Source organism: Talpa europaea (assembly GCF_964194135.1).
Source record: "Talpa europaea genome assembly, chromosome: 15".
In the NCBI taxonomy this organism is placed as follows: Eukaryota; Metazoa; Chordata; class Mammalia; order Eulipotyphla; family Talpidae; genus Talpa; species Talpa europaea.
In genome coordinates, this window is record NC_140083.1 from 74,159,209 (window position 1) to 74,185,921 (window position 26,713).

At 41.6% G+C, this 26,713-nt stretch overlaps 1 protein-coding gene across 1 annotated transcript; it reads right to left on the reverse strand.

Annotated features, from left to right (window-relative positions):
* Positions 1 to 2,565: 2,565 nt before the first annotated feature.
* Positions 2,566 to 14,460, reverse strand: RAD52 (RAD52 homolog, DNA repair protein; the record flags this gene model as incomplete). Its single annotated transcript, XM_084256111.1, has 11 exons — positions 13,592 to 14,460; positions 12,337 to 12,435; positions 11,736 to 11,829; positions 11,508 to 11,575; positions 9,370 to 9,488; positions 8,446 to 8,521; positions 5,074 to 5,270; positions 4,751 to 4,896; positions 3,644 to 3,724; positions 3,088 to 3,303; positions 2,566 to 2,627 (listed from the first exon to the last, which is right to left on the reverse strand). The coding sequence occupies exons 1-11, from the start codon at positions 13,673 to 13,675 to the stop codon at positions 2,566 to 2,568; spliced, it is 1,242 nt and encodes a 413-aa protein (XP_084112237.1). The 5' UTR covers positions 13,676 to 14,460.
* Between the last annotated feature and the right edge of the window lie 12,253 nt (positions 14,461 to 26,713).

Genomic DNA, 26,713 nt, shown 5'->3' on the forward strand with positions numbered 1-26,713 from the left:
TTTTGCCACGATTGCCTCTTCATGAAAGGTTTCTCTGTAGTATGGCATGCTGTAGCACGGATAGTAGCATTTCACCCACAGAACTTACTTGAAAATCGGGGTCACTTCTCTCATACCCTATCACTGCTTTATCAACTAAGTTATGAATTTTCTAAATCCTTCATAGTCATTTCAACAGTGTTCACAACAGTCGCCAATAGATTCCAGAAACGACGTTATTTGTTCATATGTAAGAAGCAACTTATCCATTTATTTTCTCATGAGATTGTAGCACTTGAGTTTAAGGCTCCACTTCTGATACTAGTTTACTATTCCCACCACATATTCAGTAACATCCACACTGACCTCTTGGGACCCTCAAAGTCATCCAGGAGCGTTGGAATCAACTTCCAAACTCTTGTTAATGTTGATATTTTGACGGCCCATGAGTCATGAGTAGTCTTGATGGTGTATAGAATGGTTAGTACTTTCCAAAAGGTTTTCCGTTTGACAGCTATATCCTCACAATCTATTTCTTAAATAAAACTTGAAAGTTGGAATTACTTCTTGACCCTGCCTGGGCTACACAAAAAGGATATTGCATTAGCAGGCATGAAAACACTTAACCTTGTACATCTTGATAGAAGCACTTGGGTAACAGGTGTGTTGTCAATGAGAAATATTTTGAAAGCTATCTTTCTGAGCAGTAGGTCTCAACAGTGGGCTTAATCAGTAAGCCATATTGTAAAGCGACGAACTGTCACCCAGGTTTTGATCCTTTTGTAAAGCACAGACAGCAGATTTAGCTTAATTCTTACAGGCCTTAGGATTTGCAAAGTGGTAAATGAGCACTGGCTTCAACTTCAAATCACCATGTAATGTTAGACCCTGAGAATAGTCAGCCTGCCCTCTGAAACTTCAGGTACTGATTCTGTCTAGTTTTATAAAAAGTCCTACATGGCATCTTCCTGTAGCAGGATGTTTCATCTACATTGAAAATCTGTTACTACAGCCACCCTCATCTGTGATTTTAGGTAGCTCTTACTAACTTGTTGCAGCTTCTACTTAAGCACTTGCTGCTTCACCTTGCACTTTTTTAGTACTGAATGGCTTCTTAAGTCTCATGAACCAACCTCAGCTAGCTTCTAACTTTTCTTTTACAGCTTCCTTCATAGAAGAGTTGCTCTGGATTGGCTTTGGCTTAAGGTAATGTGGCTGGTTTAATCTTCTATCCAGACCACTAAAACTTTGACCACGTCAGCAATAAAGCTGGTTTGCTGTTATGATTTGTGTGTTGGCTGGAATAACACTTTCAATTTCCTTCAAGAATTTTTCCTATGCGTTCCTAATGTGGTTAACTGTTTGGCCCAAGAGGCCTGACTTTTGGCCTCTTGGTTTTCAACATGCCTTGAGAACTAAAATTATAAAAGCTTTGACTTAAAGTGAAAAACGTTTAGCTCTTCACTAGAACCCTTGGAGCCCACTGTAGGGCTAGCTAATTGGCCCAATTTCAATACTGTAGTGTCTTAGGAAATAGGGAGGCCCCAGCAGAGGGAGAGATGGGAGAATGGACATATAAGAACACATTTATCAATGAAACCACCTTGCATGGGCAGTTTATGATTCCCCAAAACAATTAGTAACATCGAAGCTCACTGATCTGCTATGTCCGTAGTAGAGAGAATGAAAATTCTGGGCATCCCTGGTGGCGCAAGGGTTAAACTCTCAGAGCTATCAAGCTCTCACCAGCCACTACGGACTGAGTGCAACCTGGTCAGGGAGCTGGCCCACATGGTGCAGCAGACCTCTCCTGTCTCACCCACTCTTCCCCTCAGCAGTGTATTTCAGTGGATCTACCTGTTCTGCTCCCCACTCTCTCTGGTGAGTCCTGTTATCCCATGTACCTCTGGCCTGTACCCCCGTTCTTGTATACATACATACATACATACATAAAAACAAATCCTTAAAAAAAAATAATGAAGTCTGAAATATTGTGAGAATCACCAAATGTAATAGACCCAAAGTAAGCATACGCTGTTGGAAAAATGGTGCTGACAGACTCGCATCTTAATGTGGGGCTGCCAACCTTTAATTTGTAAAAAAAAAAAAAAGGAAGCCAACAGTATCTGTGAAGTGCAACAAGACAAGTTATACCTGTATTTGTATGGGCAACATTGAAAACATGGTGCCCTAAAGCGAAGAAGGTGGAGATTACAATAGTTTAATAATGAACAACTTAAAAGTCTGGCTTATACTGATTAAGGGAAAGTAGCCACTAGTGATTCCTAAAATTTCTATCTTTATTAATGTAATAGCTTAGGAATAAATAGTGAAAAGCCTCAAGAGCCAAAGAAGGGTATTTACTCTCCCCATAGCAGTGTGTGACAAGCCTTTTAAAATATAAATGCTTGTTTTCTAGTGGCATGGTTTTCTCGGCAGTAGGTTCCAATAGTCAAATTCTGTTTAAATGAATGAAGCAAGGCAAGTCCTTGGAAACAGAGATCATTCTCTAGGAATGATAAAAAATTTCACAACAAAAAAATAGTTTTCAAAGTCTCTGACAAATTAATGTGGCTTGAATGTCAGCTAAGATGGATCCAGTTTCCTTTTCTTCATGTCCTGGTTTTTCCTGTAGGAATCACAGTTTCCTATGGAAGATAAAATCATTTCAGTTTAACTGCAATGTTTTTTTAAAATAAGGGATGTAATGATACCTAGTAATCTCTGAATTGGATTATTTAACAATCCTAATTTATTTTGAGCATCCAGAAATGAACAGTCATGAGGAAGACATTCCCTCAGTTAACTCTACAGCAAGTTGCAATAATACGTTGAGTACAACACTTTTCACAGGAAAAGCTCTGAAATGCAATTGTGCCTAAGCTTTCTACGACTATGATGAAGCACCAAAGAGGGTTACATCTCAAGTCAGATCCCCATAGGAAAGTTTCTGACTCCTAAACCAATTCTTTTCCATTTTCTCACACCTGTGTTTACACTAGTGTGATTCTGTCCAGCTTCTTACAATGGAATGTCATTCTTCCTTTAGAATTCACAGAATTAAGCCCAGGTTCTCCCTTCAATTTTTGTTCCTAAACACTTCACTACCTGTTAGGTTTTGGTTAACACTGTGAATTTGAGGGTGCCAGGGTTCAGATTTTTCTTGTCGATTCTGGTGACAAAAGCTTTTTGGGGTCCTGTTTCGGGACACCATCTGGTTCTTCAGGTCTGGACTGGCAGGGTCCGTGGGGGGTTCCAGTCTTGACATGAGCTTGGCAACACTGTCCCAAGTATCTTGAGTCATATCCCATATTTCAAGACTATCTTCAAAGAGAGATCACAGAAAAAGACAGCATCAACAAAGAGTGCTGTCACATTAAGCACTGGGAAAATTGACCCTAGAAATCCCACTTCATGAGCGTCCCATGACAGTTTTGGGAACCAAAAGTACACTGAAGCTTCTCCTAGGACAACAGAGAAGCGGAATATGTGCTAACAGAACTTCTATCAATCTATTTTGGGTTCTTTTTCTGAAAATGCATGGGATTGAAAAATGGATAGAAAAAAAGGATTGTTAGGCTTTTTTTAAGACGTATCCATAAATTTACAAGCACTCCATAGGTATTTCCCGATGAATACTTAGTCATTCCTTTGCCCTACTGACCTGCAAAGTCATTCTCAGTGGGTGGTTCTGAAACAGCAGTCACAGGAGTGCTGTGCTTCACAGGAGGCAAGGGCGGCTCTGCTGCAGTTACCAGGAGACAAAGGACATTGGATCATTAAGTCAACTGCTAGGAGTCACCTCAGAAACACAGAGCTGCCTGAGATCGCACAGGTTCCCTACACAGCCCATAGAACTCCAGTTTCTTGAGTCCCAGGTCTACCTAGAGACCTATATGAGGTTAAAAGACTATATTCTTTTTTCTTCTCACCAAATTGAGGGGAAAACAAATTTGTTTCTCCTATGGCAACAGATCTGTCCAGTTTTTGCTTTTTTTTAAAGCTATAACCCTACAATTTTGTTCAAACAAAAGGTAAGCAAAAACTTAGTAAACAATGACTCTGGCTGACAGATAAGGGTTGAGGGAAAGCCCTGAAGATATTCTCCACCCTTTACCCCTGGGGCTCCTGCAGTGGTTTGAAAGCTAAACACCTACAATAATTATTACTAAGGACATCCCCTGCAGTAAACTGAGGGGCTTGGGGAGAGGCCCTACATTAATTTCAAATGATTAGGAAACAAGTCCTTTGTACAGACATAATCCGAGACCTCTGCCATTTCCCAATGCTTAAGCCCTTTCCTCATTTCTACACTTTGGGAAAGACTCCCAAAAAAAACTGTTATCTAAATGTCCCTCTGAATCAGGACTCTGAAATAAAGACCATGAATAAACCAACTGGCAAAACTTCCCATTATCTTCAAACCCAGTTTGGCCTTATATTCAGACCCCAATCATAAACATCAGGAGGCTTTCTAATGCCAAGATAGCCAAAATAACGCAAAAAAAAAAAGTTTCTGCACCTTTGTATTAAAGCCTTTTTTCTTCCCCCACAAATGATCAGTGTCTTTAGAAATGGGAACTGTTTGGTGGGATTTCATTATCCTAATTTCTTGGTCTCGTGTATCCTGTGTTTTAACAAGAGAAGTCCTCCTCGGGTGTGGTTTGGACCAGCCATACTGGAACTGGCAGGGAATCAGACTGCTCGGCGGCCTAGCTGGCCTCCTTCAGAGCACACCTCCCTAGGGCCTCTGCTCCCATTCTTCTCATACCAGGACCCTTCATCTCCACAGGCGGATCAGAGAGCTGAACTTGCTGCTGTTTTTCCATTTGCTCCCGGAACTGCTGCTGCAACTGTTTTTGCCGGAGCTTCCGCTGGTAGGTGGCATCACTCTGCACATCAGAAGAGGTGAGGCATCTGCATCAGATAGTAACAAAAGAGAGTGAGTTCCTGATTTAACTGAATTAACAAGAATAGTCCATTCATGTGGAGCACACAAATCAACTTGCTGGCTCTAAAATTAGATACGGAGGTAACAGACCACAGAAGAAGGAAGGAGCAGAAGAGGAAAAAGAGGTAATGTAGACCCTATACCTGGAGCTGCTGTCCTTATCCCGCTGTATCACAATCTGGGGATCATCCGAGTGGCTTGGTCTGCAAGAGGACATCACCTCTTGTGGCTTTTGGGGTCTCAGAGCCATGTTCTGTTGGCAGCTACTGTATCTCGCTTGTTCCACAGCTGGTTCAAAATCGTGTCTCTTTGCATTAGTTAAATCCACTTCAAGGGGCAACTAATAAGGGGAAAAAGAGGTGAAGTGACTTCTTCAGTGACCTTCCCTTCTTTTTCCTGCCTTCAAAATCTAAATTTCTAGAGAAATGGCATTAGACAATCTGATCTATCATTCCTTCTAGGTCCTGACAAACTGAGACAAGAAGGGTATTTAAACTATATGAGAAATAGAACAGTTTCATTGTCTACTATATACCATTCTGTGTTAATGAAATTTTGATAAAAAGGAATCTAACTTAAGTTTTGACTTAGAACATACGCTCTATAACATCTAATTTGAATCCTTCCTTGGCAACTGGGTCTGTCTGATGATGGATACTTTGTTTTTTATGGAAATGATCACATGTGGTCTTTTCAAAGGCTTATATCTTCTCTGCCCTTTATGCCAGGACCTCCCCTCCTACTGGAAAACATGGAGATTCCTCAAAAAATTAAGAATACAAATACCATATGATCTAAATATTCTACTTCTGAGTATCCTGAGGGGTAAGGAAATATGAATCTGAAGTGATATATGCACCCCTATGTTCACTGCAGCATTATTCACAATAGCCAGTATTTGGAAACAACCTAAGCACCCATCAACAGATATGGTATATGAAAATATAAGTAAGTGTATATATAAGTGATATATATAAAAACATAAAACTCAGCTATTTAAAAAAAGATGAAATCTTTTGCAACATCAATGCACCTAGAGTATATAATGCTAAGTGACATAAATCAGAGAAAGACATATACCACATGATTTCATTTATATGTGGAATCTAAACAAAGCTAAACTAAAATCATAAACAAGCAGAAGAGAGATTAACGGTTACAAGAATGGAAAGTTGGGGATGAGCAAAACTGATGGAGACCAAGAGGTACAAAGTTCCAATTACAAAATAAATATGGATGGGCCTCCCTAGTGGCAGGGATTAAGCACAGCACTGTGAAGCTATCTGCAGCCTCTGTAGCATGAATTCGATCGCTGGCTGGCCAGGAAGTTGACACACATGGCACAGCAGACCTCTCCTGTCTTGCCCGCTGCTCCCCTCAGCACTGTATTTCAGTCAATCTGTCTGTTCTGTTCCCCACTCTGTCTCTGGTGAATCCTCTCCCCGCCCTGCACCTCTGGCCTATACCCCAGTTCTTATATACATAAGTAAATAAATCTTTAAAAATAAGTAAATATATATGGAATAATATGTTATTACAAATTTGAAAGCTGCTAAGATGGTAATTAGACTTATTGTGATGATCATTGTATACATTTCACAATGTATACAAATGTCAAATTATTACGTTGTATATGAAACTAAAATAATGTTATGTGTCGATTATACTTCAATGAAAAAAAAAACCGGTAACAAGTATTGGCAAGGATATGGTGAAATCAGAAAGCTTTTGCACTGACAGCTGGGCTGCAAAATGGTATAACCATTATAGAAACAGTATGGCGATTCCTCAAAAACTAAACTATAACTACCATATGATTCAGGAACCCCACTTCTAGATAAGTATTGAAAATAACGGAAAGCAGAGTCTTGAAGAGGTATCTGCACACCCATGTTCATAACAGCACTAGTCACAACAGCCAAGATATGGAACCAACCCAGTGTCCCTCAACAGATGAAAGGAAAAAGAAAATGTGATATACAAACAATGGAATATAATTCAGCCTTAAAAAGGAAGGGAAGTCTGATACATGCTACAATATGGATGAATCTACATCATCCTTTGCTAAGTGAAATAAGCTAGTCACAAAAAGATAGGCTCAAATAAGGAGGTGGTTATTTTATGGGCATTGAGTATTACAGGATAAAAAAGTTCTGGAGGGCCTCCCCGGTGGCGGAGCGGTTGAGCGCTGGGTTGCAAAGCTGCCCGCGGCCTCTGTGGCGCCGGTTCAATCCCCGGCTGCTTCCCAGCCACCGGAGGAGGGTCCCACATGGCGCGCAGACCTCTCCTGCCGCCCGCTGCTCCCCTCAGCAGTGTACTTCGGTCCTTCTGCCTGCTCTGCTCCCCGCTCTGGCTCTGGTGAATTCTCTCACCCTCCCGCGCTTCTGACTGTACCCAGTGCATGTATAAACAAAACAAACAAACAAATAAATAAATAAATAAATAAAAAGTTCTGGAGCTGTATTTCACTACTGAATTTTATTCTGTGGCTCAGCGGTTGAGCGCTGGGATCCAAAGCTGCCCACAGCCTCTGCAGCACTGGTTCAATCCCCAGCCACCAGCGAAGGTCCCACATGGCGTGCAGACCTCCTCTCTGCACATGGCGTGCAGCCGTGCCCGCTGCTCCCCTCAGCAGTGTACTTCGGTCCTTCTGCCTGTTCTGCTCCTCACTCTGGCTCTGGTGAATTCTCTCACCTTTCCGAGCTTCTGACTGTACCCAGTACTTGTATAAATAAATCAATCTTTTAAAAAAAAATGAGTAAAATAGCAAATTTTGCTATATTTTGGTACCACAGTAAAAGAAAGAGACAGCTACTAGCATCCCTCATAAAACTTTAACAAAATATTAGTAAACTGAGTCCAAAAATGTATATAAAAAGATTGAAGAACAAAAACATAATGGAGTTTTGACAGATGCCAACTGACACATACCTCTATAAGGGCTTTACAAGAAAAAGAACCCCTCAAGGACAAGACAAAGAACTTTGCCCTGGTGGTGGCACTGCAGGGACCTCAGATGATGCCACAAATGAAGCAGCCACACTCCACCAGGCAACAGAAACACTCCAGAGCTTGCCTCAGCCCCGGTCAGGTGTGACTCCAAAGACAAATGTTCAGATCACATGACTGGCATTGACGAAAGCAAGGGGGAGCTAAACCTTAAAGACAGGAGAGCTAAGGAAAAGCAAGGCTGAACAGGTGAGTGCAGAGTGTTGTGAGAAGTGACAGTGGTGCTCCAGAGGGCTCTGTGCGCCTTTGAAGTTTTATAGACCATCACCAGCCACAATTCTCTCCATGTGGGAGACAAGTAATGTAAGCTATCTGGGCTTCAATTTTTTCATTGTAAAATAAAGTGACAGGTTCCTGTAGCACTCACATTCAAAGGTCTGAACCACATACTCCAAACCCTGTCCGTAGCCAACTCTTCACTGCTTTTCCTTCATCCCCAAATACTCACAAAGGAATGTTACACTATTTTTACAGCAACGCATTCCATTCACCCACTTCTTACATACCTGGCGGGGAAGTTTACTTAGTGACCTCAGATAGTCTTTGTCCAGAATACAATTTCCAAGTGCATTCCCAAAACTTCTGAGGGTAAGAGAAAAAAAAGTGAAAGAGCGTTAAGAATTATTACATATAAATGTCAGAGAACAGTTACAACCTTTGAGAGCAAGTTGTTTCTCAATTGCACAAAAGAAATGGACCCTAAAAGGCATTCAAAAATGTTTACTAAATGTCTGCCCTATTTTGGCACTGTATTAAGTTCTGAGAATATAGCAACGAGGGTAAGTTACAAATCCCTGCCCTCAAGGAGCAGCAGTAAGTATGAAAAGACTAAGAGACAACTGACAAAACTCCATTAGCTGCCTCCTGGAGAAGAGCACAACATCCAGAGCACCGCCTGTTTTCTTCCTCGAGGATGGCTCCAATTCCCCACTAAAGGTGGGCTATACACACTTAGGGGCACAAGCCTCCATGACTAAAAGTTCTTTACTTGGGATATACGGCCTCCCCCAGAGATCATAGTATTGCAAACTTGTAGTACATCTTATATGCATTTCACTTAAATTCTCAATGTATCTATGACCCAAAAAAGAGTTAAAAACCCTGTTCTATGTCATGAAGTTAACTGTGTCACTATACATAATTGTAGAGCTGCTTAGGTAAAACTGTAAAGAGAATGAAAAAGCTATCTGTGTTCTCATGTGCCCAGGTCTGCAGCAGAGGAAGGGGGAATGTAAAACTAGTATAGAGCAGAGACTATAGTACTCTACCACTACTGCTAAGCATACAGCAGCACAGGAGGAAGAGGAGAGGAAAAAAAGGCAGATGAGCACAGGGTGGAAGTAAGACTTAAGCTATTCTGAGTGAACAAAGTGAATGTATTACAGTGCTCCAAAACGAAGCAAGTCAGATGCCAGCCCTTTTTTGCTTACCTCAGTGCTCGTTTTAGCCCATCTGTCACGGCCTCCTTCCTTGCCTTCTCCAAAGACAAGGCTTTTGACTTGAGGCCCTCACTAACGCCATAGCCCACATCTTCATGATACGAACCATCCTGGGAGTAGAAAAGCAGTTCCACATCATGTTGCTGGCCCCAAGCTTTCTGCCTCCCCAAGCTGCAGTGCTCAAATGACATATGCTGGTCCCCCTCTATCTGGGGGAATATATTCCAAGGCCCCCATGGATGCCTAAGACCATGGACAATAATGAACCCTACTTACACTTTTTTTTTTCCTCTGTTTACATATTTATGATAAAGTTTAATTTATAAATTAGGCACAGTAAGAGATGAACAACAATAACTACTAGTAAAACAGAATAATTATAACAATATACTATTATAAAAGTTTTGTGAACATCTTATTGCACATACTATTTTCAGACTGCAGCTGAACACAGGTATCTGAAAGTGCAGATGGTGAAATTGGGTAAGGGGGGACTACTGTGGGTACCCCAAGGCCTTGCTGAAGGGCACATGGACTCTCTGACACAATTTCCAGCACTATTTCCTAGATCTGACCTACCTGCATCCAGACAATTGTCCTTTCCTGCTTCCTCTTTTACATAAAAAAAGGCACATAGCTAACCCACTCCAAGTTTTACTAACGTGCGGTACCCCAAGGTGTAAAAACCCCTGGGGCATCAAATAAAAGGAAAATATGAAAAACTTTATGTAATAGACTCTAATGAGTGGACAGCAAGTCTTTTCACACACCAGGTGCTGTCCATATCTTGGGTTTCACCAGAAGTGAAGGTGGACCTGATTGAGTTGTTAGCTGTTAGAGAATTAAATACAATTTTTGATGACAGCACTGAGATTTGAAATGTAACAGAAAGCACTCAAAGAAATAATGACACAATAACAAAGATATAATGACATTATAGCCATTCCCAACTTATATGTGTAAGATTTTTCAGTACTATTTATAAAAACAAGAAGTCATAATTAATGCAGAATATTCAGTTTAAGAGGAAGTAATGGTAAACTCTGGATATGTAAACTAACTGAAAAAAATCATATTTCATATCATTAAGAAAAGCATTTCCTGTAAAATTTTATTTTTATTAAGTAGAAAAATTTTAATGTAGTCTTATTGTCTCTTCAACTTAAACACAACTGACTAAACAACTGTATGTTAATAATACCTGTAACTAACTCAATCTAGAAATTTTTTAATCTAGAGCCTAAGGTCACTGAAAATTTACTAAAAAATTTAATTTCTACATACACACACATCCTTACTTATACACAGAGGTAGAGAAGTATAGTAAATAGATTATTGATTAAAAAAATTACCAGTCACAGGTATATATTATCCTAGGATAAAAGCCAATGGAGAAATAAGATGGAAATATGTGCTCCAGAGGAAACAATGTACAATGACTGACAATTAGAGAACAGTTTGTTAAAAAATTAAAAGAATACTTTGCTTGATTTCTTTTAAATGGATAGTATTTATCTCCTATGGTATTAGAATCCATGGTACATTTTGAAAAAATATAACAGATTTAGGACCTCCCTGGTAGCACAAGGGGTTAAGACACAACCCATGAAGGTAGCTGCAGCCACTGCAGCATGAGTTCGATCCCCACCCGGCCAGGAAGCAACCTACATGGCACAGCAGACCTCTCCTGCCTTGCCCACTGTGCCCCTCAACAGTGTATTTCCATCGATCTGCCTGTTCTGTTCCCCACTCTGTCTCTGGTGAATCCTGTCACCCACTGCACCTCTGGCCTGTACCCCAGTTCTTGTATGCATAAATAAATCTTTAAAAAAAACTAACAGATTTATTTTAAAATGTCAAATTTTACAATATGCCAAAAAAAAAAAATGCCCTTGTAATAAGTTTTAGTGAAAATTTTTAGGTGTCAATTTAAAAATACTCAAGGGTACAATTTTTCAAAATAACTTTGGGGGCGCATGAGTTGGAATATTTCAAAACCACCATCTTGAGGAACACCAAGACCCAGCTCAAGGAAAGGGAGGGTTGTGCTCTAGCTTGGCAACACCTGTTCCTGCCTCTTACCGCCCACCCCATCCATGTAGGCAGTAGGTCTACACCAACACCCTCACCTTTAATTGGACTCTCACAAATGCACAGACTCCCACGTAGAACTTGCCATTGTTAAGGTCAACAAAATCTAGAAGTGGGAAAGAGAAGAGGATACTGATTCCTGTGCTAACCCATACAATCAAATATACCTACCCTACATCCTAGGCCACCGAATATTCATATCAGAAATCAGACAATGTCAAAGTGAGAGATTTAAAGAAGTCACCACTGCCAGGAGGGATACTCACCCACATTCTGCTGTGTGATAGAGTGTGCCCAGCCATTGTAACCAAACATTTCATTGGCCAGATTAATTACTCTGTGACCCTCAATGTAACACACCTAGAGAAAAAAATTAAAGAAAAAAAATCTGTTAAAATTTCTTGCCATATTTAAATGTGGGTGAAAATTTACTCGATTTACTCCTTTCCAGCTTTTGGGGCAAAACTGCCCTTAAACATTTCAGGGAAATTCTCTGTAAACTCATCCCAAAGATCTTCCAGAAGGAATCAGAACTTATATTCTGTTGGGGGGTGGCACTACACTCAACTGGGAAAGATATTCATTCACCTACCAGTTTCGAAAAAAGCACAAACCTCAGGTTGACCTATTTTATAGAAGACCAAAAACATATAGAGAAATTAAAATTAAAAGATGATAGTATAAAAATTATAGGATGGCAGGTATATCAGTCTCAACAGAATGCTTGGGTGACATAACATGACAATGGAGGCTGAAGCCCAGGCCTCCCAAAGACAGGACACAGTAATAGGAGACCTGACTCCATGGAAAGGCAAGGACACATGAGTAGTCAATTGTATGGGCACCAATTATCAGGCAACAATCTACCTTCTGTCCTCCAACCGTGCGGCTACTTATGTATTCTGGGCCCAGTCTCTGCCTCAGAGCGCTCTGGATGGTCTGGTACTCTTCTCCGGTGTAATGGTGCTACAATCCAGAAAGGGAAAGTTAAAGTGACATTTCACCATTCTTTACAGTGGCAAATCTCCAACTTTTTGATCTCCGAACCCCTTTACGCTGAGGACCCCAAGAGCTTTTGTCTATTTAGGTTATATCTATCAATGTTAAGAATTAAAACTGGCACACATTGCCCTAGTCATCGTGCTGGTATCACCACCTACTGTGCAGTCTGTGGAAAACCACCATCACTCAGGAAAGAGTGAAAAGGCAAACAGTAATTTAGGATTACTGTACAATAATTTTGACCTCATGGAGCCTGGAAAGGTGTTGTGGCCCCAACAGATCACTGGTCCGCATCTTGAGAACCACTGTTTTAAATGTTACTACCATCCTGACAAAGCTTTCGCAAGTCAGAATCAGAAAAGGAAAACTTCTCGGTGAGACTGTATACGTTTATACAGGCGAGGGGGCAGAGGAAGAGAAAACATGAGAAGAATTTTTATCTCCATTTGTTTCTTCAATGTTTTACTCCACTTCTCCAGTTCAACAATTTCCCATACGACACCCGAGTACACTACCCCATGTTTTGATTTTTGTCCCTTTGGTAATTTTCCCCTCACCCTAGTTTAAGTGAAATAGATACTAACAGATTTCTGGCAAAGAAAAGATAACAGTTTGAGCAGACAAAGCAAGAATCTCTTGTATATGCTCAGACTATGTATCGCCACAAATACGACACCAGAAGCCTTAGATGCCTCCAAAAAAGAACTGGGTGAGGCCCTCCCTGGTGGCGCAAGGGGTTAAGGCGCAGCACTATGAAGCTATCCGCAGCCTCTGCAGCACATATTTGACCCCCAGCCAGGGAGCTACCCACACGGTGCAGCAGACCTCTCCTGACTCACCTGCTGCTCCCCTCAGCAGTGTATTTCAGTCAGTCTGCCTGTTTTGTTCCCTGCTCTGTCTTTGGTGAATAGTCTCACCCCCCACACCTGTGGCCTGCACCCCACTTCTTATATGCATAAATAAATCAATCTTTTAAAAAAAAAGGAAAAATCAATAAGAATAGCTTATATATATATATATATATATATAAAATGGTGCTTTATAAGTTGCCTCCTCATACTTTTTTTTTTTTTTTTTTTTTTTTTTTTGCTTACAGGTATTAAAACACACTCACAATTACCTGTCCAAAGCATACTACAGGGCTGCCACCCGCAGAAGAATGACTGTCACGGCCTCCAAGAATTGCTTCTTCAGTCCCCGACATGTTGATTCTGGTGAACACCACAAAAAAAAAAAAAAATTTCAAAAGATCTCAAAGAATGCTAAAGGTGAAAGGTAAGAGCCTCTACTTAAAAAAAAAAAAAATCACACTAAGTATTAAGATACTGACAAAGAGTTCTAACAGGTCAGATTATTTCAGGAAAAATGAAAGACAAGTGTATGCACAACTCAATGAAGCAGTCTTGGAAGGTCAATCTTTCTGGGAGAAGAGGGAGAGAGAGAAGGCTGTGCTGTAAAGGGCAAAGAGGGCAAATTTAGGATGCTGTACGATAAGAGAAATGTTTAAAGTCTAAATACATACAACCATTTCACCCCAAAAAAATACCCCTAGTCAGGAAACCTTACTCACTACACACACAAAAGAACAGAAAATTCTCTTGAACTGGGAATATCAGTTGAACAAGATGATTTAAAGATAGTATAACAGAATTTATATAATCTGAAGAAGGGTAGAAAGGAGATTGAAAATAATATAAGAACCACAGGGTACTGTGGGATATCAAAATGACTAACACATATATAACTGTAGTCCCAAAAGAAAGAGAATACAAAGAAAAAGAAAAATTTTAATAATGGCTCCAAATTCCCTAAATTGAATGAAATAAAGTTATAGATGAAAGCATGCAGCCAACTGCAAGCAGATAAATACAAAGAAAATCACATTTAGAAATACCAAACGTACAAAAACAAAAAAAAGAAAAAATACACATTATACATGAAGAATTCAAATGTTTCCATCTTAAAATGCTTTTAAAAATGCTTAGAAATAAATTTAATAAAAGGTACGTAAGACCTCTGCACAGTACTAAAAACAAATTAAAGCGTGAAATAAAGAAGGAAATTTACCATGTTCATATATGTGAAGATACAATACTGTTATAATGTTAATTCTTCCCAAATTAAAGATTCAGTGCATCCCAATCATAATGCTATTAGACATTTTTGTAGAAACGTATCAGATCATTCTAATATTTATCTGGAAATGCAAAAGATTTGGACTCTTTTGCAAATCAATCTTGAAAAGCAACAAAGTTAAGAACAAACACTATGTGACTCAAGACTTACTATAAAGCTACAGTGATTAAAACTGTGAAAGTTTTAATGTTCTGTGATCAACAGAACAGAAAAGAGCAGTGAAGTTAATCACCAGTTATTACTATTTGTTTATATGTACACATATAGTCATATGAATTACAAAGATTGACTAATGCAATATAATGACATTTTCAAGCAATAATGCTGGAACTGGAAACCTCTATGGGGAAAAAAATTACTATTTTTCACAAAATATTTTTCATACTATTCACAAAAACTAGAAAGGACTCAAAGTTCTTTAAAAAGAAGCTAACACTGGGCCTCCCTGGAGCACAAGGGGTTAAGGCACAGCACTATGAAGCTATCTGCAGCCACTGCAGAACAGATTTCTATCCCCAGGCAGGGAGCTACCCGCATGGCACAGTAGACCTCTTCTTTCTAGCCCGCTGCTCCCCTCAGCAGTGTATTTCAGTCAATCTGCCTGTTCTGTTCCCACTCTGTCTCTGGTAAATCCTCTCACCCAGCCACCCCCACCCCCGCACCTCTGGCCTATACCCCCATTCTTATATGCATAAATAAATGAATCTTTAAAAAAAAAAAAAAGCTATACAATTTCTAGAACACATATAGAAATAAATTCTTCCAACCTAGAGGCAACCTAGACTTCTTAGACCGAACTCAAAAAACAAAATGTAACTTTGCTTATCAAAAATAACTCTAAAAAGTAAATAAGCAATCAGAAAGTTTCTCTCAGCAGGAAATAACTGATGGAGAAATCAAGTAGGAATCAATAATGATAAAGGCTCAATTAAGACAATGAAAATGTAGGAAAAGGATGGACTCTGGCCAGGTATTACAGGAGGCAACTGAGAGTGGACGACCCAGTGACAGGCGAGGTTCTAAAGTAAGGCTCAAGAATAGCCTGAAAGGATGATTAGTGTAAGATAGCAAGGTTCTGTTATTTTCATTCATGTACATGCTGCCATAATATTTGTAATCCTTTGAAAAAAAATTTATTTACTGCCCCTACACGATTACAAAAAGGAAAAAATTACGATAGGAAAAAATCTATCTTAAGTAAAAAGAACTAGATAGATCTCAAAATGTCATCTCTTCAAAATTTTACACACCTCACTACACTCTAAGCAGTAGTAATCCTATATTCCCAGAAAGTTTTAGTCATATGTCAAAACACACATCACTCTGTAATCCACACTTCGCCATCTGAGACGAGTGGGTGGGGGCGTCATTTCCAATTGCTCCCACAGATACAGGCATGAACCTTGAAAACACTGTGCTAAGCCAGACAAAAGGAAAAATATAGTTTGATTCCACTAATGTGAGAGATCTAGACTAAGCAAATTCATAAAGACACAAAGATGAGGCGAGCTGGGCGTAAGGGTAAATGCTAAGTGTCTTCCAATGAGTTAGGGTTGGTTTTGTTTGTTTAGGTGATAAAAAATATCCCGGGATTATTAGATCCTGCTGATGGTCGCACAACCTTGTGAACATACTAAAAATGATTTTGTTGCACCATGTGAAAGGGTGAATGTAATCGTGTATGGGCTGCACCTTACTTTTAGTTTTTGGTTTTTTTAATATTTTGTGGGTTGCTATTTCACTCTGTTGCGTCTTTTCTATTCTTTTTTTTTTAAGATGTATTTATTTATACAAGCAATGCACCTTACTTTTGAAAGGTCTGGAACGGGTGGACACTCAAATTCCTTTTCACGCGGGCAAGCCCGTCCCAGCCTCAGCCACACCCTCCCACCCCATTCGCTCCTGAAGCAAATGTCAACACCCTTTACCCCTATCAAAGAGCAGCAGCCGGCTCGCGCAGGAGCAGGTAACAATACACCGCCCTCCCCTCCGCGGGGCCCGGGGAGGGTCCCCCGAGTCCCGGGCGAGGGTCCAGTCCCCCTACCCTGCCCAGCCCAGCCCAGCCCAGGCCCCCCACGGTGCGAGCTCCCGAGTGCAGGCCCCGGGCTCAGCATCAAGCCGGGAGCCGCCAGACGAGATCAGTGGCCGCCCCCCGCGTTCCATCCAGAATAGGCCGCCCCACGCTCCACAAGTCCCGGCCGGAGCCACCGCAGCCGAGCGTCCGCCCACCCCACTCACGCGCCTGGGCCGCGCGCCGTGCACAGGGAGCGCCGATGGAGGGCGAGCGCCGGCGGCTGCCAGTGTCAGCCCGCGCGCAAAGGACGCTGGGAAGGCGATGCTCGAGCATCATGGGAAGAAGGTCCGACTCGAGAGCGCGCCCGGAGGCGGGGCGGAGGGCCCAGGAGGAAGAGCCGTAAGTCAGGTTTCAAGGGGAGAAGTGCCGCAAAGCTACGTGCCGAAAGCCGTAAAGCAGGCCGCAGGCGCGATGCTGACCTCAAAGTTAGGAGACGTTCGAGTCTCCCCGCTTCCTGTTATGCGATGTGCTGTCCCCCGGCGGGCCGAGAACCCCCTGGGCCTGCGGTCTCCTAGGTCCGCTCTTCCCACGCTTCTTTGGCAACCCAGTCCGCACTGTGAAAAATATAGGGGGCCTCCCCTGGTGGCGCAGGGGTTGAGCGCTGGGTTGCGAAGCTGCCTGCAGCCTCTGCAGCGCCGGTTTAATCCCCGGCTGCTCCCCGGCCACCAGAGGAGGGTCCCACATGGCGCGCAGACCTCTCCTGCCGCCCGCTGCTCCCCTCAGCAGTGTACTTCGGTCCTTCTGCCTGCTCTGCTCCCCGCTCTGGCTCTGGTGAATTCTCTCGCCCTCCCGCGTTTCTGACTGTACCCAGTGCTTGTATAAATAAATGAATAAATCTTTTTTTAAAAAATGAGAAATATATTTAACTCTCGCATCCCCGGTTAGAATGCGGCGATGGGGCGGGGAGGACCTCAGTACCTGCACTCCTGGGAGACTGAGGCGGGTAGGGGTGGGAAGAATCATGCTGTAAGTAAGTCTTACTGAGCGTGATTAGCAGAGCCCTTCACACATGCCGCCTCGCACACAAACGGAGGCAGTGTGGACATATTTCTTCTCGAAGCCTCCTTCCTCTCCTGCCTCTGCCTCGCACATCTTCGTGGCTTAAATTAGCTGGGACCCCTGGGACTTGCCACTCGGAGGGCCAGCGGCGACCTGTGGGAGTTCTGCAGAATGTCACTTAGAACAAAGCCTTGCACTGGGTGGGGTTTGCACATCCCGTTAGTAATGCTTAAAAAAATGATTAAAAGATTGGTCATCGCAACCCCAAATTGTATTAAGAAGGCCAACAACATCGTTCTCTTATGTTTTCAAACTGATTGTTGCAATAAAACCCTTTTAACCAAACAATTCATCAGCTGGGCAGTAACACTCCAGGGCAGGTCATTTCCTGCATGACTACTCCCCAGAAAAACCATCGGAAGCTGAGTAAAAGGGCTAGAATCAGATTCAATGCATAATTTATTATTCGATAAAAGGGACATTTCAAATCAAGGTAAAACTTTATTTTTAAAATGATATTGGAACAGTTAGCAATTTTGGTTAGATTCCTTAATAAAACATACACTAAAATAAAGTATGATTGGAATTTAAGGGTGGAGTGTTAAGTAAATCTAACATAAAACAATACAAAATATTATAGATGAATATCTGATCTGTGAACATTGACATTCAGACCCCTATTTAAATGAGGTAGGGAAAGAGCACTCAGCCTTGTGCAGATCAGCAAACTATAAAATTCAAAATGCCTTGCATCCCCCACTGTTACCCCGTCTGGTAGAAACTGAAGAGGTAACATAGGGAGCTAGTCTCAGCTGGATGGAGGATGGCCACCTGGCTAACCACACACACACACACACACACACACACACACACACACACACACACACTAACATAGGGAGCTAGTCTCAGCTGGATGGAGGATGGCCACCTGGCTAACCCCCCCCCACACACACACACACACTCCAGTCTGTCCTCTGTTTTGTTTCCAAATAAGCCCTGTTTGTTGTCTAAATAACTAATTGCTTTTATTTGAGGTCAACATATCTCAGAATGGTGAAGGGCTTTCTAAAAATAAAAGCTGGTAAATAAGTCAAAGATGTAACTACCCACAGTCATATTGAAAGCCCATCTTTTCTACCTGGTTGTCACCCACGTTATGAGGAATTTATCTTTATTCTCTCAGAACCTGTTAAAAACAAAACAAACCAAAAATGGAGTTCATGGAAGACAAGAATGGAAAGACCGGGGACCTCCCCGATGGCTCAGCAGTTAAGCGCTGGATTGCGAAGCTGCCCGCAGCCTCTGCAGCGCCGGTTCGGCCACTGGGTGAGGGTCCCACATGGCGCAACAGATCTCCCCTGCCGACCGCTGCTCCCCTCAGTAGTGTATCGTCAGTCTGCCTGTACTGTTTCCTGCTCCAGCTCTGGCTCTGGCTCTGGTGAATTCTCTCACCCTCCCGCGCTTCTGACTGTACCCAGTGCTTGTATAAATAAATAAATCTTTAAAAAAAAATAGAAAGACTGGAAAGGAGGTGCCCCAAGACCAGAACCTGACTCACAAGGAGGTGGAGGTGGAGAGAATAACAGGACCATTAACCCATCAGTAGGGGTCGTGACCCGCAGGCACCAGTGCCTTACCACCAGGCAGGAGACCCGAGCAGGATCAGATGCTGCAGGGTGTGGAGCACAGACCTGAGGGTAAAGATATGGAGATTGGGCCCACCCTGGAATCTCTGGTCCCTTCCTGGTTTTGCACAGTTATCAACAAATGGGCCACTTCACAGAGGAGTGACCCCTCCCAAACAGAAGGGGACTGTATCAGTGCAGTCTCTGCACAGGTACCGGGCAGAACTCCCACTGCCCACCTGTGACTATGCAGGTGCCTCTTAACCAACTCTCTCCCCCTGCAGGGCAGCAGCCTCTTGCCTGGCCATGACCTGCCAGGACTTCACTGACCTCCCTCAGCGGAGGCAGCTCTCCTCAAGGCCCCCACCTGCAACTATGCAGGCCTCTCTTAGCAAAACCTGCCCCTGTCCCTGTCCCTTTCTCTAATAAACCTGCCCTTTAAATATAACTAACCTCTCTGTCTCATGGAGAAACGCGTCTAGGGAACTCGCCGTGTGTTGAAACCAGAGGTCTGGTGAAACCTTTCCCAGAGTGAACCCAAGGACCCCGCAACACCACAAAACTCCATCAGAGTCACTTATACAAACCCCATTTCACAGAACTGAGACTTACTCTGACTCTCCCAGAAATGGAATCTTTTTTTTTTTTTTAATAAATTTTATTGTTATATTCCCCATACAATTGCAGCCCCCCATTCTGACCCCAATCCCTCCCCTCCCGCCCCTGACCCCCTAAAAGTGTCACTGGTTCATAGTTTTTTGTTGATTTTGATTTTCACTTTCTTATAGTTATTCATTTTCCTGGTCCCTTATTTAAGTTTTCTAGATTCCTGCTATGAGTGAGACCATCCGGTATTTTTCTTTTTCTTTTTGGCTTATTTCGCTGAGCATGATCCCTTCCAGCGCCATCCATGTTGCAGCAAATTGCATGTGTTTATCTTTTTTGAATGCTGAGTAATATTCCATGGTATATATGTACCACATCTTCTTGATCCAGTCATCTATTTTTGGGCATTTGGGTTGTTTCCAAAGCTTAGCTATTGTAAACAGTGCTGCTATAAACATAGGGGTGCAGGTGTTCTTTGGAATTGATGTTTCTGTGTCCTTTGGGTAAATACCTAGGAGTGGAATTGCTGGATCATATGGAAGCTCTATGTTTAGTAGGTCCAGAAATCTCCACACAGCTTTCCACAGTGGTTGGACCAGTTTGCACTCCCACCAACAGTGCAGAAGAGTTCCTTTTTCTCCACACCCTCGCCAGCATTTGTTGTTGCTAGTTTTTTTAATATGTGCCATTCTCACTGGTGTGAGATGGTATCTCATGGTAGTTTTGATTTGCATTTCCCTGATGACAAGTGATGTTGAACATTTTTTCATATGCCTGTTGGCCATTTGCATTTCGTCTTCAGAGAAGTTTCTTTTAAGCTCTTCTGCCCATTTTTTGACTGGATTATTTTCTTTGTTGTTGTTGAGTCTCATCAGCTCTTTGCAGATTTTTGTGATCAGTCCTTTATCATTAGTGTTGGGTGCAAAAATGTTCTCCCAGTTGGTGGGGTTTCTCTTTGTTTTTGTTATTGTCTCTTTTGCTGTGCAAAAGCTCTTTAATTTGATGTAGTCCCAGCTGTTTATCTTTGCCTTCACTATCACTGCTTTGGGTGATGTGTCTGTAAAGATGTCTTTGATGTGCAAATCACGTAGTGTTTCGCCTATATTTCCTTCTATATATTTTATGGTTTCAGGTCTTATGTCTAGTTCTTTAATCCATTTTGAGTTGATTTTTGTGTATGGTGTGAGGTGGTGGTCAAGCTTCATTCTTTTGCATGTAGCGACCCAGTTTTCCCAGCACCATTTATTGAACAAACTTTCTTTGCTCCAATGCATATTCTTTGCTCCTTTGTCAAAGATTAGTTGACCATAAATCTGTGGGTTTATTTCTGGATTTTCTATTCAATTCCATTGGTCTGTATGTCTGTTCTTGTTCCAATACCATGCAGTTTTGATGATTATGGCTTTGTAGTATAGTTTGAAGTCTGGGAGTCTGATGCCTCCATTCCCTTCTTTTTTTTTCAGGAGAGCTTTGGCTATTCGGGGTTTTTTGTGATTCCATATGAATTTCATCAATAATTGTTCTATTTCTTTGAAGAATGACATTGAAATTTTGATTGGAATAGCATTGAATCTGTATATTGCTTTTGGAAGGATGGCCATTTTAATAATGTTTATTCTTCCAATCCATGAGCAGGGGATGTCTCTCCATTTCTTTGTGTCTTCTTCTATTTCTTTTAACAGTGTTTTATAGTTTTCTTTGTATAGGTCCTTTACCTCTTTTGTTAGATTTATTCCCAAATATTTGATTTTTTTTGTTTCAATAACAAAAGGGATGGTCTTTTTGATTTCTTCATCTTCAGATTTATTGTTTGTGTATAGGAAGGCTACTGACTTTTGCGTGTTGATTTTGTATCCTGCCACTTTACTGAACTGATTGATGAGTTGAATTAGCTTTTCTGTGGAGTTTTTGGGGTTCTCTATGTATAATATCATATCGTCTGCAAATAGTGATAGTTTGACTTCTTCTTTTCCTATTTGGATTCCTTGGATGTCTTTCTCTTGTCTTATTGCCCTGGCTAGGACTTCCAGTATTATATTGAAAAGCAATGGTGAGAGTGGACATCCTTGTCTTGTTCCAGATCTTAATGGAATTGCTTTCAGCTTTTCACCATTGAGAATGATACTGGCTGTTGGCTTGTCATAGATGGCCTTTATGATGTTGAGGTATGTTCCTTGTATCCCAAGAATTTCAAGGGCTTTTATCATGAATGGGTGTTGCACTTTGTCGAAAGCTTTCTCAGCATCTATTGATATTATCATATGGTTTTTATATTTCTTTTTGTTGATGTGTTGGATAACGTTGATTGATTTTCGGATGTTAAACCATCCTTGTGCCCCTGGAATGAATCCAACTTGGTCGTGGTGAATTATCTTATGGGATACATTGTTGGATTCTGATAGCTAAAATTTTATTGAGGATTTTTGCATCAGTGTTCATTAGGGAGATTGGCCTGTAGTTTTCCTTTTTTGTGTTGTCCTTGTTCGGTTTTGGTATTAGTGTAATGTTGGCTTCATAAAACGTGTTTGGTATTGTCCCTTCCTTCTCAATTTTTTGGAAGAGTTTGTGAAGGATAGGCACTAATTCGTCTCTGAATGTTTGGTAGAATTCATTTGTAAATCCATCAGGTCCTGGGCTTTTGTTTTTGGGGAGGTTTTTGATTACCAAGAAATGGAATCTTAAGCCAGTCAGTCAGGAACTAGTTGATGAGTATCAGTCATTTAATCTTCCTGATAAACCCCACCATTCCCTACAGGGAAAGGAATCTTGCCTAATCAATCCAGTTTTTCCTAGAATAACTTCCTTTTTCCAGCTCCTTTCTGCCTATAAAAATCTCTCACTTTGGGGCCTCCCTGGTGGTACAGGGGTTAAACTCTCAGCGCTATCAAGCTATCTTCAGCCACTGTGGCCTGTGTTCAATCACCGCCCCCCCCAGGAGGCTAACCCACATGGCTCAGCAGACCTCACCTGTCTCACCCGCTGCTCCCCTCAGCAGTATATTTCAGTACATCTGCCTGTTCTGCTCCCCACTCTGTCTCTGGTGAATCCTCTCACCCCACATACACCACATCTCTGGCCTACACCCAGTTCTTGCATGTGTTAAAAAAAATAATAATAAATCTTAAAAAAAAAAACTTTCCCTTTGTACAGTTCTTTGGAGATCCTTTCTATCTGCTAGATTGGATGCTGCCCACTGAGTAAACTGAATAAAAACAATAAGATCTTTAAAAGCTACTCAACTTAAATTTGCTTTTTAACCAGTCAGACGCATGAATGTGTAGAAGACAGGGCAACAATCTAAAATATTTTCAGAATATTGTGCTGTTTCCTTTCTCCAGGACATTGGTATCCTAGTGAAAGAGATTACAGAATGTCCCCTTTGCTCCTTCCTCTCCTCCTCCCACTTTTCCCTGCGCTTACCACAGTGCATTGCAGAAGTGAACTTAAAGTTTGGAAAAGAGTTTTACAATTTTAACAGATAGTTAGGGCTCACTATTGTTTCTTAAAAAGCAAGAACTAACATACTAGAGACTTTTCACACAGATGTGTGATTCTCAGCTGAAGCAGTCCACCCAATAACTCTTAGTTTCCTAAACATTCTACTATTTCTTTTTTTTTTTAAAGATTTATTTATTTATTTATACAAACTGGGTACAGTCAGAAGCGCGGGAGGGTGAGAGAATTCACCAGAGCCAGAGTGGGGAACAGAACAGGCAGACTGACGAAATACACTGCTGAGGGGAGCAGCAGGCGAGACAGGACAGGTCTGTGGCGCCATGTGGGACCCTCATGAGTGGCCCGGGATCGAACCTGTGCTGCAGCAGCGCTCAACCGCTGCGCCACTAGGGGAGGCCCCATTCTACTATTTCTTTAAGAGGAAATAAGAGGCTTTGAGAATTCAAAGTAGTGATTGTCAAGTGGAAATCTCCATATCGCATTCTTTCAATAATTATCATTCCACCAAGTCTACCCTGAGCTGAATATTCAAACATTGTGGTTCTGAGATGGAGCGGACTGAGGTCAGATCTACCTTGCTCCAGTGCTAAACATCATTCAACAGTTAATCTACTCCCTGGGAAAAGTTACTATAACTGAACTGGAGGCAGTGGCAGGCAGGAGGTTTGGAGAAGCAGCAGCTCTCTTCCTGTTACTGCAGAATTGTTTGGTATTTAGAATGTAGAATCTTTTTCAGGTGACTTGTCTTCAAAATGGTGAACTCCTCCCAGTCAGTGAAGGGGCAGAGTGGAAATGTGAGTCAGCACAGAAACCACTGAAAGTAAGAGAGAGAAGGCCTGTGCTGCCACTACAACTTTAATATTGTTATTTCATTTGCATTTCAGTTACACTGATAAGTTTAAAGTCTAGTTATTCAAAACTTACTGTATTCTCCTCGGCTTCCCCTACTTTAGCGAAACAGATTCTTTATTTCCAAGGCTGTATTTTCATCTGGGAGAAACCCCTAGTTTCTTTTCACAATCACCTTACCCTTAGGACTTATGAAATCCAGATTATAGGGTGCAATTGTTGAAATTAATGGCAACTAAATATATAAAAATATGACAATTGTACTTACATGTCCTAATAAGCATCCTGACTTCAGAAATGTTAAAATAGGGGCCTCCCTGGTGGTGCAGGGATTAAAGCCAGCACTATCAAGCTATGGCTGGCCACTGCAGCACAAGTTCGATTCCCGGCTGGCCAGGGAGCAACCCACATGGAGCAGCAGACCTCTCCTGCCTCGCCCACTGCTCCCCAAGGCAGTGTATTTCAGTCAGTCTGCCTTTTCTGCTCCCCACTCTCTCTGGTGCATCCTCTCACCCCCTGCACCTCTGGTTTGCACCCCAGTTCTTGTATGCATAAATAAATAAATCTTTTCAAAATAAGAAATGTTAAGATAATTGTATGGTCAAATCAAAGAAAATATTCCCATTTTCCATATACAAAGACTGTGGCACAGAGATTTAGTGGTGTGCCTGAAGCCACCCAGATAGTAAGTGGCATAGCCAGATTTTGAACTCGGTTGGTCTGGCTTCAGAATTAATGCTATGCCACTAAGAGGTCTTCAGAAGTGAGTAAGATTCTTCTCTGTGCATCTTCACTAATCATCCCCACCTTTGGGGGGAAAAAGACAGTCAAGACAGGAAACCTTACCTCACAATTCAGCAAATCTATTTTTGGACAACTAATTGGAAGGCAGTGCTTCTCTATCAAAATTTTATACTTCTTGATCCGTCCTGTGGGACCACACAGAAGAAGCTGAATATCTCATATGACAGTGTTTGGTATTATTCCCCCAAATGATGTGGGGAATAGTTATATTGCATTTGTTCAACAAGTATTTATTTATTTTAAGATTTATCATTCATTCATACAAGAGCTGGGGCACAGGCCAGAGATGCGGGGAGCAACAGGACCCACCAGAGACAGAGTGAGGAGAAGAACAGGTGGATCAACTGAAATACACTGCTTAGGGGAGCAGAGGGCGAGCCAGAAGAGGTCTGCTGCGCCTTGTGGGTTACTCTCTGGCCAGGATTCGAACTCATGCTGCAGAGGCTGAGGACTGCTTCACAGTACAGTGCTTAACCCCTTGAGCCACCAGGGAGGCCCCTCAACAAGTATTTATTAATCAGTTACTATGTACAAATTACTGTGTAGGAGACTAGAGAGAACAAAAAGAGGATAAAATACTGTGCTTACCCTTAAGGAACTTCTAATACAAATTAAAAAAAAAGTAAGAAGTAAGCAGAAATAAATAAGTAAAACACAAACTAGAAAAAGTAAATGAGGAGAAGTCCCAATACTGGAACTTAGATGCATGAAAATATTATTGTGAAAGACTCGGCAGAAGACTATATGGAGAACACAGCAGATGAGGGGGAATTTAGTGTCTATCTGTCCAGATTGATATTAGAAGTCAGGCTGTAGAATAATAGATACTATATCTAATGCAGTACCTAGGAACAGTAATTTGAAGTTTATTGATTTTTTTTAATTGCTTTTTCTGGAGTAATTTTAGCTATTTTTTTTTTCCTTTTGCTTAACAAGGTATAGATCTCTGTCTCCACTTACCTGTTCTTTCATTCAGGCTAGGTGAAATAAGCTTAAAGATCATCTCATTGAATGTTTTTCAAAATCTTAGAAGCAGAAAAATTTTTGTAAAAATAAAGTTGATGACAGAACCCCCAACAGAGAAAATGCAGTGGTCTGTCCTAGTGAAACAGGGATGGAAACCTGGAGCCCCGCCCTCTGGGCCTTGAAGCAGCTCTGCAGGACAACGTGAAGGCTCTGGACAAAGGATAAACTCACTGACTGGTAGGCAGCCCACATTTGAACATCTGTGTTGACAGATTGTTATAATATATGTGAAAGTCACATACATATATATGAATTATTATTTTGATGGGATAGGGAAATTATATTGAAGGCAGACTCAGAGATACGTGTGTGTGTGTGTGTGTGTGTGTGTATTCACCAGAGACAGAATGGGGAGCAGAACAGGTGGATCTACTGAAATACACTGCTGAGGGGAGCAGCAGGCGAGACAGGAGAGGTCTGCTTCACCATGTGGGTAGCTTCCTAGCCGGCAGGGAATTGAACTCCTGCTGCAGAGGCTGCTGATAGCTTCACAGTGCTGTTCTTAACACCTTGAGCCACCCAGGGAGGCCCCTTCCTGGTAAAGTTTTAACTATTGGTTCAACTTCTTTTAGAAATGAGCAGAAATGAGCCCATTTGCACAGGCAGGCCTCAGTACTTAGGAGACCTGAATTTGGTTTAACATTCAGCTATCACTGTTCCGAAGCTA